General features: G+C 21.9%; 6 protein-coding genes across 6 annotated transcripts, besides 37 other annotated features; 3 read left to right on the top strand and 3 right to left on the bottom strand.

Moving 5' to 3' along the window:
- Nucleotides 1–69: 69 nt before the first annotated feature.
- Nucleotides 70–134: a sequence feature (AT_rich).
- Nucleotides 135–398: 264 nt separating this feature from the next.
- Nucleotides 399–435: a sequence feature (AT_rich).
- Nucleotides 436–567: 132 nt separating this feature from the next.
- Nucleotides 568–3,447, top strand: CMU_032590 (uncharacterized protein; the record flags this gene model as incomplete). Its single annotated transcript, XM_002141187.1, has 1 exon — nt 568–3,447. One exon carries the CDS (start codon nt 568–570, stop codon nt 3,445–3,447), a length of 2,880 nt encoding a protein of 959 aa, XP_002141223.1.
- Nucleotides 1,811–1,854: a sequence feature (AT_rich).
- Nucleotides 1,915–1,953: a sequence feature (AT_rich).
- Nucleotides 2,742–2,773: a sequence feature (AT_rich).
- Nucleotides 3,443–3,481: a sequence feature (AT_rich).
- Nucleotides 3,482–3,574: 93 nt separating this feature from the next.
- CMU_032580 (transmembrane amino acid transporter protein, putative) lies at nt 3,575–4,999 on the bottom strand (the record flags this gene model as incomplete). Its single annotated transcript, XM_002141186.1, has 1 exon — nt 3,575–4,999. One exon carries the CDS (start codon nt 4,997–4,999, stop codon nt 3,575–3,577), a length of 1,425 nt encoding a protein of 474 aa, XP_002141222.1.
- A 41-nt stretch (nt 5,000–5,040) lies between these two features.
- Nucleotides 5,041–5,129: a sequence feature (AT_rich).
- A 247-nt stretch (nt 5,130–5,376) lies between these two features.
- On the top strand, nt 5,377–6,588 carry CMU_032570 (serine/threonine protein phosphatase, putative; the record flags this gene model as incomplete). Its single annotated transcript, XM_002141185.1, has 1 exon — nt 5,377–6,588. One exon carries the CDS (start codon nt 5,377–5,379, stop codon nt 6,586–6,588), a length of 1,212 nt encoding a protein of 403 aa, XP_002141221.1.
- Nucleotides 5,871–5,925: a sequence feature (AT_rich).
- Nucleotides 6,589–6,637: 49 nt separating the features above from the next.
- Nucleotides 6,638–6,778: a sequence feature (AT_rich).
- A 30-nt stretch (nt 6,779–6,808) lies between these two features.
- Nucleotides 6,809–6,857: a sequence feature (AT_rich).
- A 54-nt stretch (nt 6,858–6,911) lies between these two features.
- Nucleotides 6,912–7,203: a sequence feature (AT_rich).
- Nucleotides 7,204–7,215: 12 nt separating this feature from the next.
- Nucleotides 7,216–7,277: a sequence feature (AT_rich).
- Nucleotides 7,228–8,295, bottom strand: CMU_032560 (SbmA/BacA-like family protein; the record flags this gene model as incomplete). Its single annotated transcript, XM_002141184.1, has 1 exon — nt 7,228–8,295. One exon carries the CDS (start codon nt 8,293–8,295, stop codon nt 7,228–7,230), a length of 1,068 nt encoding a protein of 355 aa, XP_002141220.1.
- A 1-nt stretch (nt 8,296) lies between these two features.
- Nucleotides 8,297–8,364: a sequence feature (AT_rich).
- Nucleotides 8,365–8,470: 106 nt separating this feature from the next.
- Nucleotides 8,471–8,601: a sequence feature (AT_rich).
- A 118-nt stretch (nt 8,602–8,719) lies between these two features.
- Nucleotides 8,720–8,830: a sequence feature (AT_rich).
- Nucleotides 8,831–8,832: 2 nt separating this feature from the next.
- Nucleotides 8,833–9,867, top strand: CMU_032550 (SbmA/BacA-like family protein; the record flags this gene model as incomplete). The annotated part of the gene is made up of 1 exon (XM_002141183.1): nt 8,833–9,867. One exon carries the CDS (start codon nt 8,833–8,835, stop codon nt 9,865–9,867), a length of 1,035 nt encoding a protein of 344 aa, XP_002141219.1.
- A 63-nt stretch (nt 9,868–9,930) lies between these two features.
- Nucleotides 9,931–10,217: a sequence feature (AT_rich).
- A 5-nt stretch (nt 10,218–10,222) lies between these two features.
- Nucleotides 10,223–10,369: a microsatellite.
- Nucleotides 10,370–10,392: 23 nt separating this feature from the next.
- Nucleotides 10,393–10,456: a sequence feature (AT_rich).
- Nucleotides 10,457–10,533: 77 nt separating this feature from the next.
- CMU_032540 (uncharacterized protein) lies at nt 10,534–12,636 on the bottom strand (the record flags this gene model as incomplete). Its single annotated transcript, XM_002141182.1, has 1 exon — nt 10,534–12,636. The coding sequence occupies one exon, from the start codon at nt 12,634–12,636 to the stop codon at nt 10,534–10,536; it is 2,103 nt and encodes a 700-aa protein (XP_002141218.1).
- Nucleotides 10,773–10,851: a sequence feature (GA-rich).
- Nucleotides 11,431–11,613: a sequence feature (A-rich).
- Nucleotides 12,540–12,569: a sequence feature (AT_rich).
- Nucleotides 12,597–12,629: a sequence feature (AT_rich).
- Nucleotides 12,637–12,801: 165 nt separating the features above from the next.
- Nucleotides 12,802–12,941: a microsatellite.
- A 17-nt stretch (nt 12,942–12,958) lies between these two features.
- Nucleotides 12,959–13,008: a sequence feature (AT_rich).
- A 42-nt stretch (nt 13,009–13,050) lies between these two features.
- Nucleotides 13,051–13,072: a sequence feature (AT_rich).
- A 99-nt stretch (nt 13,073–13,171) lies between these two features.
- Nucleotides 13,172–13,309: a sequence feature (AT_rich).
- A 134-nt stretch (nt 13,310–13,443) lies between these two features.
- Nucleotides 13,444–13,703: a sequence feature (AT_rich).
- Nucleotides 13,704–13,826: 123 nt separating this feature from the next.
- Nucleotides 13,827–13,883: a sequence feature (AT_rich).
- A 175-nt stretch (nt 13,884–14,058) lies between these two features.
- Nucleotides 14,059–14,146: a sequence feature (AT_rich).
- Nucleotides 14,147–14,235: 89 nt separating this feature from the next.
- Nucleotides 14,236–14,356: a sequence feature (AT_rich).
- A 57-nt stretch (nt 14,357–14,413) lies between these two features.
- Nucleotides 14,414–14,470: a sequence feature (AT_rich).
- A 35-nt stretch (nt 14,471–14,505) lies between these two features.
- Nucleotides 14,506–14,528: a sequence feature (AT_rich).
- A 12-nt stretch (nt 14,529–14,540) lies between these two features.
- Nucleotides 14,541–14,629: a microsatellite.
- Nucleotides 14,630–14,684: 55 nt separating this feature from the next.
- Nucleotides 14,685–14,944: a sequence feature (AT_rich).
- Nucleotides 14,945–15,048: a microsatellite.
- A 318-nt stretch (nt 15,049–15,366) lies between these two features.
- Nucleotides 15,367–15,386: a microsatellite.
- Nucleotides 15,387–15,407: a sequence feature (AT_rich).
- Nucleotides 15,408–15,454: the final 47 nt, after the last annotated feature.

The following is a 15,454-nucleotide window of genomic DNA, read 5'->3' as shown; positions in this document are numbered from 1 at the left end:
ATTTATCCAAAAATTGTATTTGGAATAGCCAGAACTATTAAAAGTTATTAGAAATGAGTAAATATTGAGATTATATATTTTAAAGAATAATGAAATAAAATAATAAACAATAATATTAGATAATTATAAAATATCTAGTTGCCAAGTAATTCATATAAATAGAAATGACTGTGAATTCAATATAACTATAATATTATAGTATAATGGACAACTGATTATATTATTAGGGCTAATATAATTTTTTTTATGGTAAAAAGTAAGATTTTAGTAATTTAATAATTCTCCAAAGATATATTTTATAAAGACAAGTATTATTGATAATACCATAACATTAACACACATCCCAAACTCTGTTTATAAAAAAATGACACAATCTTGTTACTTTTGGTGAGAATTTGAAATATAAAATAATAGAAATTAGAATTATAATAATTACGGAGACCTATATATATCCCAGAATTAAATAGAAAGCTCTAATATAATAGTACATTGTGTATAATATAGGCGCAATAATTTTTTTGAATTTTGTATTGTAACCTAAAGTTAATCCATTAACCGAATATATCAATGATACATAATGCAAATCTAAAATATCCAGAATACTCATTTATAGCATCTTGTAAGGAATTTAAAGAGCGTATAAATTTCTGTGAACAAGAAATTTTACCACGCTTAAAAAGTAGGAGAAATGTTAGGAATGAATTTATAAGTTTAGATAAAGAGAAATCAACTTTAGATATTGAAACTAGAAGGTGCATTTTGAACATCTATTCCGAACTAAAAAGGAGGGGTCTATTAAGTGGTCTTACTATAACAGAGATAATAAAAAAGATTATTGAATTAGCAAATATAAAACGAACAGAAAAATTGGCCGAATTTAGAAATATTGAAAATAAACTAATCGATTTGCAAGCAATTAATTTCTCTAATTTTGTAATATTAGGGAATAATTTAGATAAAATTGTTGATGATCTTAATAAATCAATGATTAAAGTTAATAATTTAAACTTTTCTGCTGATTCAATATTTGATAATATTAATCCTAGTATAATGAAAGAGGCTCAAATAATAATAAATCTAAAGTTTTTTTTGGAATCTATTCATAGAATATTTAAGATATTAGAAGAGATATCAGATAACCTTAATTCAAATACAAAATTAAGAAGTTCATTTATACAGAAAATAATTTTAAAGCTAGAGTATTGTGTAAAGGAATATTTAAATATCTCAAATAGTATATCAGATTTAAACTTTTATAAAATAATTTCGGTGAAAATTAAAGAGTTTTTAGATAATATACAAACTTCATTAATTAATGAATTCAGTAATATTTTAAAAATATTTTGTAATTGGGGTAAATATGATAATATTGTTGAAGATATAATAAATAAGAAATCTATAAATATGTCTAATATGGATCCTGAAGTTGAAAAAAATATTGATAATGGAAAAAATATATCATTGGCATTTGCATTATGTATTATACTAATTTTATTAAGTGATTGTGAAAAGATATTAAGATATTTAGAGATGAAACAATACAAATATAATATAGATGATAAAATTACAACATTATCTGAATGCTTATATATGAAGATTATTCCATATTTAGTTTTAGATATAACCTCTAATATAAAACCTTTATTTTTTTCAAAAAATTGTCCTTTATCAAATATTGAGAAACCTGAATGGTTTTTACAAACTCTTTTATCAGTATTTAATTGCCATTCAATTTTCTTAAAAAGACTTTGGTCAAATTGGGAATATATAAGTTGTAACTTAGATTCTATACTGAATAAATCAGAAAATGTTTTATTAAATTTAAATATTAATCGTTTAAATATATTTTTTAATGAAATACTTTCTATGGATCCAATTAAATATTTCAGCATTTCTTTTATTGGAGAACTTAGGAAATTTATAATATTATATTTGAATAAATTACTATTTAATGGAAAAGATATTGTCAGGAATCCTAAAATAGATTCAATATTTGAAAAGTTTGTAGAACAATGGTTAATACAATATAGAACTTGGTATGATATACACAAATCTACTGCTTATTTAGTAGTTTATGATTTAATAACTAATAGTAGAATTGAATATATTACAAAAGAATCTATGAACTTGAATTTAATAGGTGATATGAAATTTAGTGAATCTATAGATATTACACAAAGTGCTATTTCATGGGCTAAAAGTGCATTTTCAATTATTATGGGTGATGCAGAATTAGTAGATTTAGAATCATTTATTAGTAATTCAACATTTCCTCCAAATTATGGACTTTTAACTTGGTTGTATACAATTAATCGCATATATATTCATACTGAATTAAAATTTTATATGGATAAATCTTTAACAAATAGTTTTACTAATACATTTAGCACTAAGAGAACAATAGAAGATTTGTATATATCTATATGTAGTCATTCTAAAACTGTAAATCGTGAGAAAATTATTGAATGGTTTTCAGAAATTTTATCATCTTTTGAATATAATTCTACAAGTCAATTTTCTGGATCTCAACCTTTCTTAATTCCAATAAAATCTTTTTCAAAAGATAATAAAGAAGATTTTATTTCAGTATTAGGGTTTTCTATAGAAGTTGTAGAACTTTTAAATGCTCTTGCTATGAAATCCCGTAATTTGATTGATGCTGCTAAGCAAGGAAATTTAAATATTAAAGATGAGATAATATCAATACTTTGTGATAAAATAGGGATTTCAATAAATGAATCTTATTTTAATATTGTTAATAATAAATATATATCACCTCTAATAGAATTAAGTATTATTGGAAAATTTACTGATTATATTCAAAGTGAATGGAATTATATAGGACGAAAAATTAGTGTATTTACTCCTCTTGTATGTATATTAATTGAATCTGTTGAAATTGTCAAAATAGCACTGCAAAATCTTGAAGATGAATGGACAGAAACTTATAAGGATTCAATTCTAGATCATCCAGATAATTGTAAAAAATTAGAATTTGGTGAATCTAAAAAATATGAATGTAAATCATGTTCTGAGCTCTTGATAGAATCGGATTATAATGAAAAGTGTTCAAATCCCACTTGTAATCAATATAATTCTCAATTAAAAGAAAACCATAATTTATCCATTTCTATTTATCAATCTTCATTAAAAAAAATTCAAGATTTAAAGTCTTATCTCTTAAAAGACTTACAATATGAATTAAATGATGTTTTAATTCACCCATTAAAAGATAATGAAATTAAAATTCCAACATTAGAAGAGTTATTGAACTCTGATTCTCTTTCTATTACTGCCGGAGTGATCTTTGATGATAATTTGGCAAAAATCATATCAAATTTAAAATATGCATTTATTTTCTTTAAGAAATTTTTATCTAGTCAAAACTTAGAATATCTGGGCAATTTTCTTATTGACTTAAATATTGGTTCTATTGATAATCAATAATAATAAATATTTATTTACAAATAATTTAATTTAAGAAAAGAAAAGTTTCTTAGAATAATAAAATCTTATTAATTACTAGTTCAATATTATATTAAAGTAATCTTCTACAAATATACATCTAATATTATTATACTAAGAGATTCAAACAAATTGCACCTAAACAAAGAATTAATATCAAAAATCCAATAATTAATAATCCATATGCCATCAAATTTGTTATTGTCAAACCATCTTCCTCAAATATCTTTATATATAAAATTGGAGGTATAATAAATGCAGTTGTATTACTACATACAGTACCAATTAATTCATATGCAAGACCAAGGTTTGTAGAAAATATAGCACAACTAGTAGTTATAAATAATATCACTATTGTTATAAGATCTAAAACCCTCTTCTCAGTATTAGGCTCCATTTCTTTAACACCACTATAAAGTAATATAGAGAGAGATCTTCTACATGGATGACATTGTATAGGAAATGAAAATAACATTGATACTGCAATGAAAAATCTCCCTATTAATAATTCAATTGAATTTTCTACAAATAATTCTAACATATTTGCTTTTGTAATTAATCTTCCAAATAATAAATATCCAGATATACCAATTATAAAATAAACTAATATACCTATTGTAATTGAAATAAAAATAATAAGAGATAATCTTGGTAAAGTTCTATAATGTAATTCATTACTCACAGTAAAGATATTTTGTTGACATGCAAATGCAAATATTAAAATTGGAAATGTTTGTAAACTTTTTATTATTGAATATGTACTAAACCAGTCAATATTATTTGAAAAATAAGCTGGTTTATCTATACTAATTGATGGATACCCTAATGCACATAAAACAAATTTAACTGCAACAAGTAAAACAACATAAAGTATACATCCAACACTTATCCAATTGGTATATTTCATAGACTTTAATTGGTGTGGGAATGAAGCTGGTGCAATAAAGAAAATAACAGCTGTTAATAATAAAATTGCTCTTATTATTTTTGGATTTATACCATGTGGGAAAGATGAAAATGAAAGAGAATATAATAAATCTCCTACAACCATTAAATAAGATGTTGCTACACCTAATGACTTTATAACAATTGCACTATCAACAACCCATTTAAGACTTGGCATAGCTATGGCAGTTACAGCATAAAAACTTACATCATCACCAAATTTAACTGCTATACTAGATAATAAAAATAATGAAAATGATGATAATAAAGCACATATAATAGTCATTATCATACCTTGAATTAAACCATTATATGCATATGCTAATGGAATTGCTAATGTTCCAATACCAATCATTGTATTTATCATTGCAGATGTAGCAGCACTTAAAGATGAACCCTCAATAACACCTCCTAATCCAGGTAGAGTTTCTGGCTCTTCTACAAATAACCCATAAATAGCTAAAGACTCAGTTCTAGTCATTGTCTTAAAGCTAGAAACGGATCCCCTTTCAGAATAAGAATAAGAACCTCCCTTTTTTTTATAAAGTAATGATGTATTCATACTCTTAATACTTAGTGGATCTGGCATATCTAATATAAACCTTGAGTTATATAATAAGTATAAATCCCTTATTTTTTTTTAATTAATATTTTATGAAAAATAAGATATTATAATCTTTTATAACCTAATTTTATTATTTATTTAATAAAGAAAAAAAGGATTTACAAACTTAATTAAATTCTTATTACGGTACCTAAAGTAAATCCAAAATAGTAAAAAAATCCTAACGCGGTTTAATTTGGTAGAGTCTTTTTTAAGATTGTTACCGCAACTCAATCCTGACAAATATTACTCAATTCAAGTTTTCCTATTTAGAAGTACTATTGGGGATTTTTTTTATCTAAATAAGGAATATAATACCCTCATCTATTTGGTATATATTTAGATCTATCTGAATTTATGATATGGTGATGATTTGGATGATTTTATTATTATTCCCATTTATTAAATGTCAGCTTACAACATTTAATATTGCAGATTGGGGGAAAGTTAATAAATGCCAAAGTGATGTAATTAAAGGGATGTTGAAACTTTGTGATACTTTAAATCCTCAATTTATCATTGCTGCTGGAGATAATTTTTATGAATCAGGTGTAGACAGTATCAATGATACAAACTGGGAAAGAATTTTGGAAAAACCATTTTCTAAGTTACCTAGTAATTTAAAATTACATTCATGTTTAGGAGATCATGATTGGAGAAAGAATCCAAAAGCTCAGGTTGACTATACAAATTCTCCTTTGAATAAAAGATGGAAAATGAATGGATATTGGTGGTATGAAGTTATTGATTTCAAATCATCTTCTAAATTTAGTGATATTATCAAGGCAGCTGGTTTAAAGTATGATGATCAACTACATATTCGTAAAGAATCCATTAATTTAAGATCTAACTTAACAAATAATAATTTTAGTGATTTTATATATTTAAATAATACTAAATCATATATTAATGAAACTCATATTAAAATTTTTGAAGGTAATTCAAAAATAAATAGTTCAAGTAAAGAAGATGTAACAGCTGTATTTATTTATTTGGATAGTTGGGTATTAGCAAGAGATTCATTTAAGAAAACTCCCAAGAATTTTTGGTATTTACAATTGAATTTTCTTGAAAGAGTTTTAAGAGCTTGTATATCAAAACAAGTAGATTGGATCATTATAGTTAATCATTATTCATTATATTCTAGTGGTATTATGCATGGTCCTCATATTAAACTTCGAAGTATATTATTACCACTTTTAAAAAAATATAAAGTAGATTTATTTATATCAGGTCATGATCATCATATTGAACTAATTGAACCTGAAGATCATACAACTCAATACCATATTGTAGGTGGTGGATGTTGCCCTAGGGAGGGTTTTTGTGAAATTGATAAGGATTCAATTTATAGATTAGATTCTTGTGGATTTGGAACTCTAACTTTAGGTAAATCAATTGCAATAAGTCGATATTTCAATAAATATCTCAATTTGTTTAATTCTGTGCAATATTCTTCTAAAGAATTACGTGACTTAATGGATATAGAAAATGAAGAATTTCCACCTCAAGAAGCTTCTGAACAAATAAGACAACCACTAATTAGAATATCTGGTTGGGGAATACTTATATAATTATTTCTCACTTAAATATATAATTCTAAAAGTTAACTAATGAAACATGAATATAATTTTTATTAAATGGATAATTGTTATTGATATTGATATTAAATTAAGAATATGTAACTTTAATTTTTTTTTCTAATTCTTTTTTTAAAGATACAAAAACAACTTTTGATATAAAAAATTTAAGATATTATATAAACTGCACTTTTAAATGATATTTAAGTGAACGAAATATTATTTATTATATTTTCATTGAATAATTTTTTATATAATTTAAAGTATTCTCTTTTTCTTTAATAAGTGGTAATATATTATTAACCCTTAAGTATAACAAATTTAAAGTATAATAAATAAGTTATTATTTAAATTTATTCTTTATTTTATAAATATAAATTATTTGATTATAAAGAAACAGTAACTTTCTTTTTATTAAGAAGTTTCTAATATTTGTTTACTATAATAACTATATTAATATAACTTGAAAAAAAAAGTTATTTAAAGTTTATTAGAATACAATTTAATAATATAATAATCAAGTAATAATTACATCATTATTTTATACTAAAAACATATTAATATAACTAGTAATTATTAGTAAAAAAAAAAAAAAAAAGAATTAATAAAGTATCTTAATTCTTTATTACTAATTTACATATTCTTATATTCTATATTTATTAAAACTTTATTATTATTATTATCAATTTCATCTAAATAATGTGAATTCTTATTATTTATTTCTATATAATGATCAAGACCTTTAAGACGTTTATGAATAGAAGCAAGTTCAATTAATATTGGCCATTTCTCTCTAATAGATGATAATATCCAAAGCATATTATTAATTACAGAATCTGCAGCTTTAAAACTACCAAAATCTAATTCTTTTCTAAGTAAAGGTGGTATTAAAATAATTACACTAATATATCGAGAAGATGTATTTGTAAATTTAAAGGCTGCATCAACATACATTAAATGTCTATACATAAGTAATGAATTACTTCTAACCTTTGAAAAAAGAGTTGAAATTGTTATCATATTAACTGTTGTAAAATGATCATCTTCACTAAGTACTAACTCTTTACGATATGCTGCTTCTACAACTTGATTATCATATTCAATTTTTGGAAGTTTTCTACCAGATATAATTAATGGAATATAACATAAACCTTCTGCAAATATAGATGCAAATAATAAAGAATGAGAATTTGAACCAAAAAATGGAATATAAGATATCATTTTACCATATATTAATATAAGCCTATAAAAAGTAAAAGCTTTTACTATTTTATATATTAAATCAACAGCTAATAATTCAACTTTAGATGCAAAATCCCTACAATCTTCTTGTATCCTTTGTGATACACCTTCAATATCTTTTAAAATTGGCCACTTTGATATATAACAATCATTTAAGGCCATTCTCCATTTAAAAGCTATATGTTGTCCAATAAATTCACGTCCTGAATTAGTTAAAGCAACTCCAATTAATTCTACCCATAATAATCCCCAAAGATAAATAATAAAATCTTGTCTGGTTGGTTTATATGTATTATCTGTTGGATTTAATGCTCCTTGTATATAGTTTGCAAATGCTTGGTTTAAATGATTTGATAGAGTATCAAAAAAACATTCAGCTAAACATAAAATAATTACTAATATCCATCCAAAATAAGCCCAAAAAATATAATCCCGATTCTTAAAAAATTGCGAAAACATCTATTTTTAATACTTTTATTTTTTTTTATTAAAAAAGGAAAAAGTAAGTAAATTATTTATATTAAATATCAAACCCTAAAGGTTATTTCGAGATCTGCGCCTTTATTAGCGGGATTAAGGTGCAATTTTACCTAATAACTTATAGACAATATTATATTTTGTGTGAGACCTATCCTAAAATAAAATGATCTAATATTAATATAAATATTTATATTAATATTTTAAAATCTATTATTATTTAATTATATACAATTTATTAGGATTTTTTATTATATTAATAGTTTATATACATAAAATTTTAATTTACTAGATTCAATTTCATGTATTTATTTATTAGAAATATACGCGCTTAAGTTAGCGGGACTTATAGCAGCATTTAGACAGGTATCTAGAAAAAAAAAACATACATAATCTAAAAGATAGGTATTAAATATATATTTGCTTAATTTATAATATAATATATATAGATATAAACTTAATCTCTTATTTTTAAATATATAATTTGATATATTTCTTTTTTTTTTTTTATAAAAAAGGATGATTGCAGCTTATTTATGGAATAGAAAATATTTTCTAAGGGCTTATTTACTTTTTTTTTCTTCACTACTTCTTATGTGGTATGAAAGCTCAACAAGAATTAGTATGTCAATATTTGTAGCTGAATATAATCAAATATTATCAGATTGTGTGACTGCAAGGATTAAATGTGAAGTTTATGAAACTACAATGGTTGTTATAAAGGGTATTGTTCCTATTGCTTTATCTTTGGCTGTATGCTATTCTATTAATTCATATGTTGTAAATGTATTTATTTTTTATTGGCGTCAAGCTCTCTCAGAATATTATTTATCTTCATGGCCATTAGTTAGGGGTATTGAAGGTGCATCTCAACGTATACAAGAAGATACTAAAGCTTGGGCAAAATTATGTCAGGCTACTATTACTGATTTAATTCAAAACTTAATGATGGGTATTCAAATCCTTCCAAAATTAATTGAATTAGCATCTTCTGTTCCTGAAATATTTATATTTGGGAAAGTAAAATATGCAGCTCTTTACCCTCCAACTTTACTTTTTCTTGCTCAATTTCTTGTTATTCTTTTAACAAGTGTTAAACTTCCATATTTACATTATGAAAATCAAAAAATTGAAGCAGCACTTCGTAAGGAACTTGTATTAGCTGAAGATAATAATAATTCAATTGATAACAATTTAATTAAATCTATAACAAGTGATTTACAAAGAAATTATTATGCTACATTCAGATGGAATTTTCCATTTGCTTTTGGTAATCTTGCATGTAGAGAAGCAATGATTTTTATTGGTAGTATTTTTTTATGGCCATCTTTTTTTTCTGGAACAATGACTATTTCAGATTATTATAGTTTAGATCTATATATGATGCAACTTTTAAATGTATTACAAGTGATTCAAAGAAGATGGAGAGAATTTACGGAGATAATGGCTATATATAGACGTTTAAGTGATTTTGAAAATAAAATTATAGCAAATAAAAATAGTAATGTAGATAATATGGAAAAAATTGGACTTTTAGATGTAAATTTAGAATAATAATTAGGAGAAAATTAGATTTATTTCTATGTGAATAATTACAAATAAATGTTTAAATCATTGATTATTTTATATACTTTTAAATTTGGATTATTAACTAATATTAAAAATTCACTTTGTATATTTTAAAGTGATATATATTATATATTATTTAGTATTCTAATTTTTTTTTTTCTTTTTTCTCTTATTAAACCTAAAAGTATTGAAAATTATATTACTATTTAGTAATAATATGAATGAGAATAATCATAAATTAAAAATTCTAATTTTTATTATTGTCAAATAATTTTATTATTAATTTAAATCATAAACTAAATAAATGCTTAAACAATTTAATAATAAAAAATATTCATTTATATAATATAAATAATATCATTAATAGTATTATATAAAATAAGTGTATTAAATATTTAATCAATATTATTTTCAATTATTATTGAATTTATAAATATATTAATATAACAATAATATTCTTATATTAATAAAATAAAATATTAGATAAAAGTAATTAAATCTGACTACTTCTAATATTACTAAAAAATAATTTAATTGTATATTTAAAATAAAAAAAATAAATATAAAAATAATAGATATTCAAACATCATATAAAGTTAAAAAGTCGAGAAATACTTTATAAATTATACATCAATGGATTTACCTTTTCTATTATTTCTTTAATAACCTTTCTCTCCTATCTTTCATCACTTTTTCTAAATTTCTTCTTTCAGATTCTCTTCTTTCTGTTTCTTTTCTTTCTTTTTTTAAACGTTCACTACATATTATCTCTTCCCATCTTCCATTAATTCCTCCTTTTTCACCATGTTTTTGTTGTAATGACTTTCTTTTCTCTTCTTGATTTGCCTCTTTTCTAGCTATTATTTTTAACCATTCCTCTCCAAGTGATCTCTTTCTTCTTTCCATTTCTTCTTTCTTTTTTTCCTCATATTCCTTTCTTCTTCTTTCCATTTCTTCTTTCTTTCTTTCCTCATATTCCCTATTCCTCTCTCTTTCACTTTGTATATTCTCCATTACAATGTTGCAATATTTTTGTTGTCTCATATCTTCCTCACTTATTTCCCTTTGTAATTGTTCTTGATACTCTTTACATGCTTCTGCTTTGTAAGTAACTTCTAATTCCATTAATTCTAACTGTTTTAGTCTCTCCATCTCACTTTTTAACAATTTTTCTTTTTCAATCTCTTTTTCCTTGTTATCTCTTCTTTTTTTCTTTTCTGCAGTAGTTTTTTCCCATAATAGACTAAATTCAGATTTCGTTCCCTTTAATCTATTCAAAATACTTCCTAGATCACTTTTTATTTGCATTTGTTTTTCCTCTCTTCTTTTTCTATTATATTCTTCCTTTTTTATCTCTTCTTCCTCTAGTCTTTTTATCCAAGAATTTGATGGGCCTAATTTTACCTTTTTCCTATGTAGATCACATATTTTATTATAAAGATGTCCCCTTGTTATATCTTCTTTTTTCATTAGATATTCCATAAGTTGTTCTTCTTTCGTTCTTTCAGCTTTTATTGTATCTAAATATTGTTCTTTCATATTTTCTAATTCTTGTTCTTTCATATTTTCTAATTCTTGTTCTTTCATATTTTCTAATCTTTGTTTTTCTCTCTTTGCCTTTTTCTTTTTTTCTAATTTTTCTATTGCTAATCTATCTCTTTCTAATATTTCATTTCTTAATCTCACTCTCTCTAATCTTTCTAATTCTTTATTTCTTTGTTCTTCATTTTTGAATACTTCTTCTCTATGTTTTTCCATTTCTGATATTTCTTTTTCTAATCTTGTTAATACTGTAGCTTCTAATATCTTTTTTGATCTTTCTCCTTCATATATCTGATCCTGATCCTGATTCTTATCTTGATCCTGATCCTGATTCTTATCTTGATCTTGATCCTGATTCTTATCTTGATCTTGATCCTGATTCTTATCTTGATTCTTATCTTGAGTTTCTTTTCCCTTATTCATCCCTAATTTACTGCTTATATCATCATATAATTTTCTATAACTTTTTTTTAGACCAATTTCTAATATATTAGACTCAAGTTTTAAAGATGATTTAGCTACTTCTTCATTATTTTTAATCCAAGTATTTCCATCTTCTATTTGTTTTTTTAAATTACGATTCATTTCTTCAAAATTTCTATTAACTTCAATTGATTCAATAATTAGTTTTAAACAACTATATAGATAACTTTGATTGCTTTGAAACTTATAATGTAATTTCATTAGTTTCCTGTCTATTTTCTTATCTATAGAATCATCTAAATTCTCTTTTAAAATAGAAATACACTTTGATCTTGATTTAAATAATTCTTCCATTAAATGATAATGATCTCCTACTATAATTGAATGTTCACAATATGCAATCAAAAAAGTAGAAAAACTACGTTCATATTTAATACATTTCCTTAAATTATCTAAAGCTAGAGCTTCCAATCTCTTCATTTCATCTTCAAAATAAGTACATAATTTCCGCATTTGTGATTTAGATAACTTCAATTTTTTTAAAGCTAATTGTTCAGATTGAACTTTTATTAAAGAATAATCTTCTAAAACTTCAATTAATTCTAAAATACTATCTTCAACTCCCATATGTTGAATAATATCATCAGCACTAAATATATTAGTAATATAAGTATCTATAAAAGATGTTGTAGTATTATATAAAAATTTATTAATTAAATTATCTCTCAATTCACTTATGTAAAAAATCGTAAATATTAATATTATTAAATACTTATTAATTTGCATCATATAATTCCTTTTTTATACATTGCAAAAAATAATATTCATTTAAAAGATAAACTTAATCAATTGTTAGATAAATAATGAATTTTAATACAATGAGATATTTTAAGAATTTACATTAGCGCTTGGGTACTAACAATGTTATTGACATTTTAAATTATATAAATTCAATATTATTAAGTCATGTTTTACCATTTTCTTATATTTATTATAATTCAAGAACTAACTTTATAATAATTTATATCATATCTTTTTTTTTATTACAATTACTATTACTGTTAAATAATATTATTATATTGAAATTATTATTAGAAATTAAAAGAAAAGGAAAATATATTATTATATAAATTATCATTTAAATAATATTAAAATAAATTAGGATCAATTTCTTTCTAAAAATTCCTAAATAATTCAATACTCTTTATTATATTTAAAATTTTATCCTATAAAATCCTTATATTAAAATATTTCCATCATCATATTATTAAATAATATTTTCAGTATTTTATTCATCTCAGTTATAGTTCTTACTTTTCTTTTCTTTTAAATATTTACTAATATATCTTATAAATAATATATAAGAGAAAAATCTTCTCATTTATTCAATTAATCAAGTAATTTAATTAAATAAGAGATAAATTATATATAATTATAAAAAGTATTATCTTATTATTTATATCTCCTTTTTTCTGTTATCAGTTTAAACCCTATAAAAGGATATTATGTTCATATTTGTCAAGAATAGAAATTTTTCCAAAGTTACCGTTAAATTATATCACGAGAACTAACAATGATATTAGTAAAGAAATTTGGATTTTTATTACTAATATTATCTAATTGTATTCTTTTTTTAATTAGTTTAAAATATTTATTAAATAAAAATTTTAAATTAAGAAATTTTTTATTATATAAATCTGACTGTATTAATTAAATTATTATTGATATAAACCCTTATTTAGAATTTAATAATATAAATAAAAATCTATTTATAATTTGGGAATATATAATATTAATAAATTAAACAAAATTATAGAATATTATAAAATATCTAAATATATATTAAAAAAAATTAAGATATGATCTATAAAATGTGTTAATATTAACAAAGTATTGGGTAGATCTAATAATCCCCTTTAAACTATTGCAGCATTACCGCTCTTTATAAAAAAAAGAATATGACATAAGTAATCCAAAGGATAAAATAATAAGAATAATTTAATAAATAAAAAGATTAGTTTATCAAATATAAATTTCTGATAAGATTTGGTTTTGTGATAATGATATAAATTGAAGTAGTGAGGTAAAATTTGGTAGTGAAATCTATTAATTGAGAATGAAACTTATACGTAATAAAACTTCATCTAATATTAACCCTCATGTCTAGTCGTATTTTTATTTTATGCGGTATTATTAATAGATAATTTACCCATAAATAATTAAGAAATAAAAAAAAAGGGAAAAAATAAAATATATTAAGGTAAAATCTCATTATTAATTTTTTTTTTATATTATATTAGATAGATCTTTAAAAGTTAATGGTTTTGGTAGTTTTTTCATTAATTTAAGTTATATATTGGAGGAGATATTGAATATATTAATCTCTACTATAATTTTATATTTTTTTTTTTTTTAAATAATTTTATAAATATAAATAATCTATATTTATTATTATTTAATTATTTCTATAAGTATAAAATCTAATATATTTGAATTATTTCATTTTTTAGTCAGGATGTTGATTTTTGAGATTAGGGTTTATAAAGAAAAGATGTATTAGGATAGGAAAAATAATTTTTTTTTTAATTATTAAATTTATATTTATATTTAAAAAGAAATAAATCTATTGATTGTTTTCTCTTTCTTATTTCTTTTTCCTTTTATTTTTTAATATATATTTTGAAATTAGGGTTTTATATTTATTATATAATACTAAAATATTTTATATTAGAATTAAATTTTAATCATTTATATTTTATTAATATTTAATATTATATTTATTTTTTACTTTTATCTTAAAGACTTAAAATATTTTTGGATAAAACTTAACAGTTATGTTAAAATTATAAAATACAATAGTACAAATATTAATATTTTAATATTTATTTAAAATATTATTAAATAAAATAAATTAACACCACATAAATTAGAATTATTACATAAATTATTATCTAATATAAGCTACTTATAATCATATCTAATTATTATTTATTAAATTTATTAAGAATCTAAAATAATTATAATTATATATATTATTTCCATTTTCCATTTTATCTTTATAAGATTTATTATATGAATAAATTTCATATATAAAATAAATAATATATATAATATTGATTATGATCAAAAATAAAAAGAAATATTTAAAATAAATAATAGATGATAATCAATTTAATAATAATAATAACCAAAACCACAATATTTTATTACGTCGTAATATCCAACTATGTAACACAACAAAATAATAAATATTCAACTTACTTATTTTTTATTAGCCTCTTTTTTTTTAACACTCTCTATTTTTACTTTGATTTCAGTTAATTTATCTCGAAGATGTGAACAATATCTTTCTGACATGTTTCCACCACTTTCACAGAATTGTGAATATTCACCAAAGTAGTCATAATATTGACCATATAATCGATCTAATTCTGATTGGTCATTTTCATTTTCTTTTTTTGATCTTGTATTCCCATGATTTGAACTAGCAGTTAATTTGATGAAAGAATAAACTTCTAAATTATTATTATTATTATTATATAATAAATAATTATAATTAAGAAAAGTTATACATATACATATAATTATCCCCAAAATAAAATTATTT

This window comes from Cryptosporidium muris, genomic scaffold (assembly GCF_000006515.1).
Source record: "Cryptosporidium muris RN66 scf_1106632373451 genomic scaffold, whole genome shotgun sequence".
Taxonomy (NCBI): domain Eukaryota; phylum Apicomplexa; class Conoidasida; order Eucoccidiorida; family Cryptosporidiidae; genus Cryptosporidium; species Cryptosporidium muris.
The sequence above is the reverse complement of the archived record's forward strand: the minus strand, read 5'-3'. Positions and strand labels throughout refer to the sequence as shown.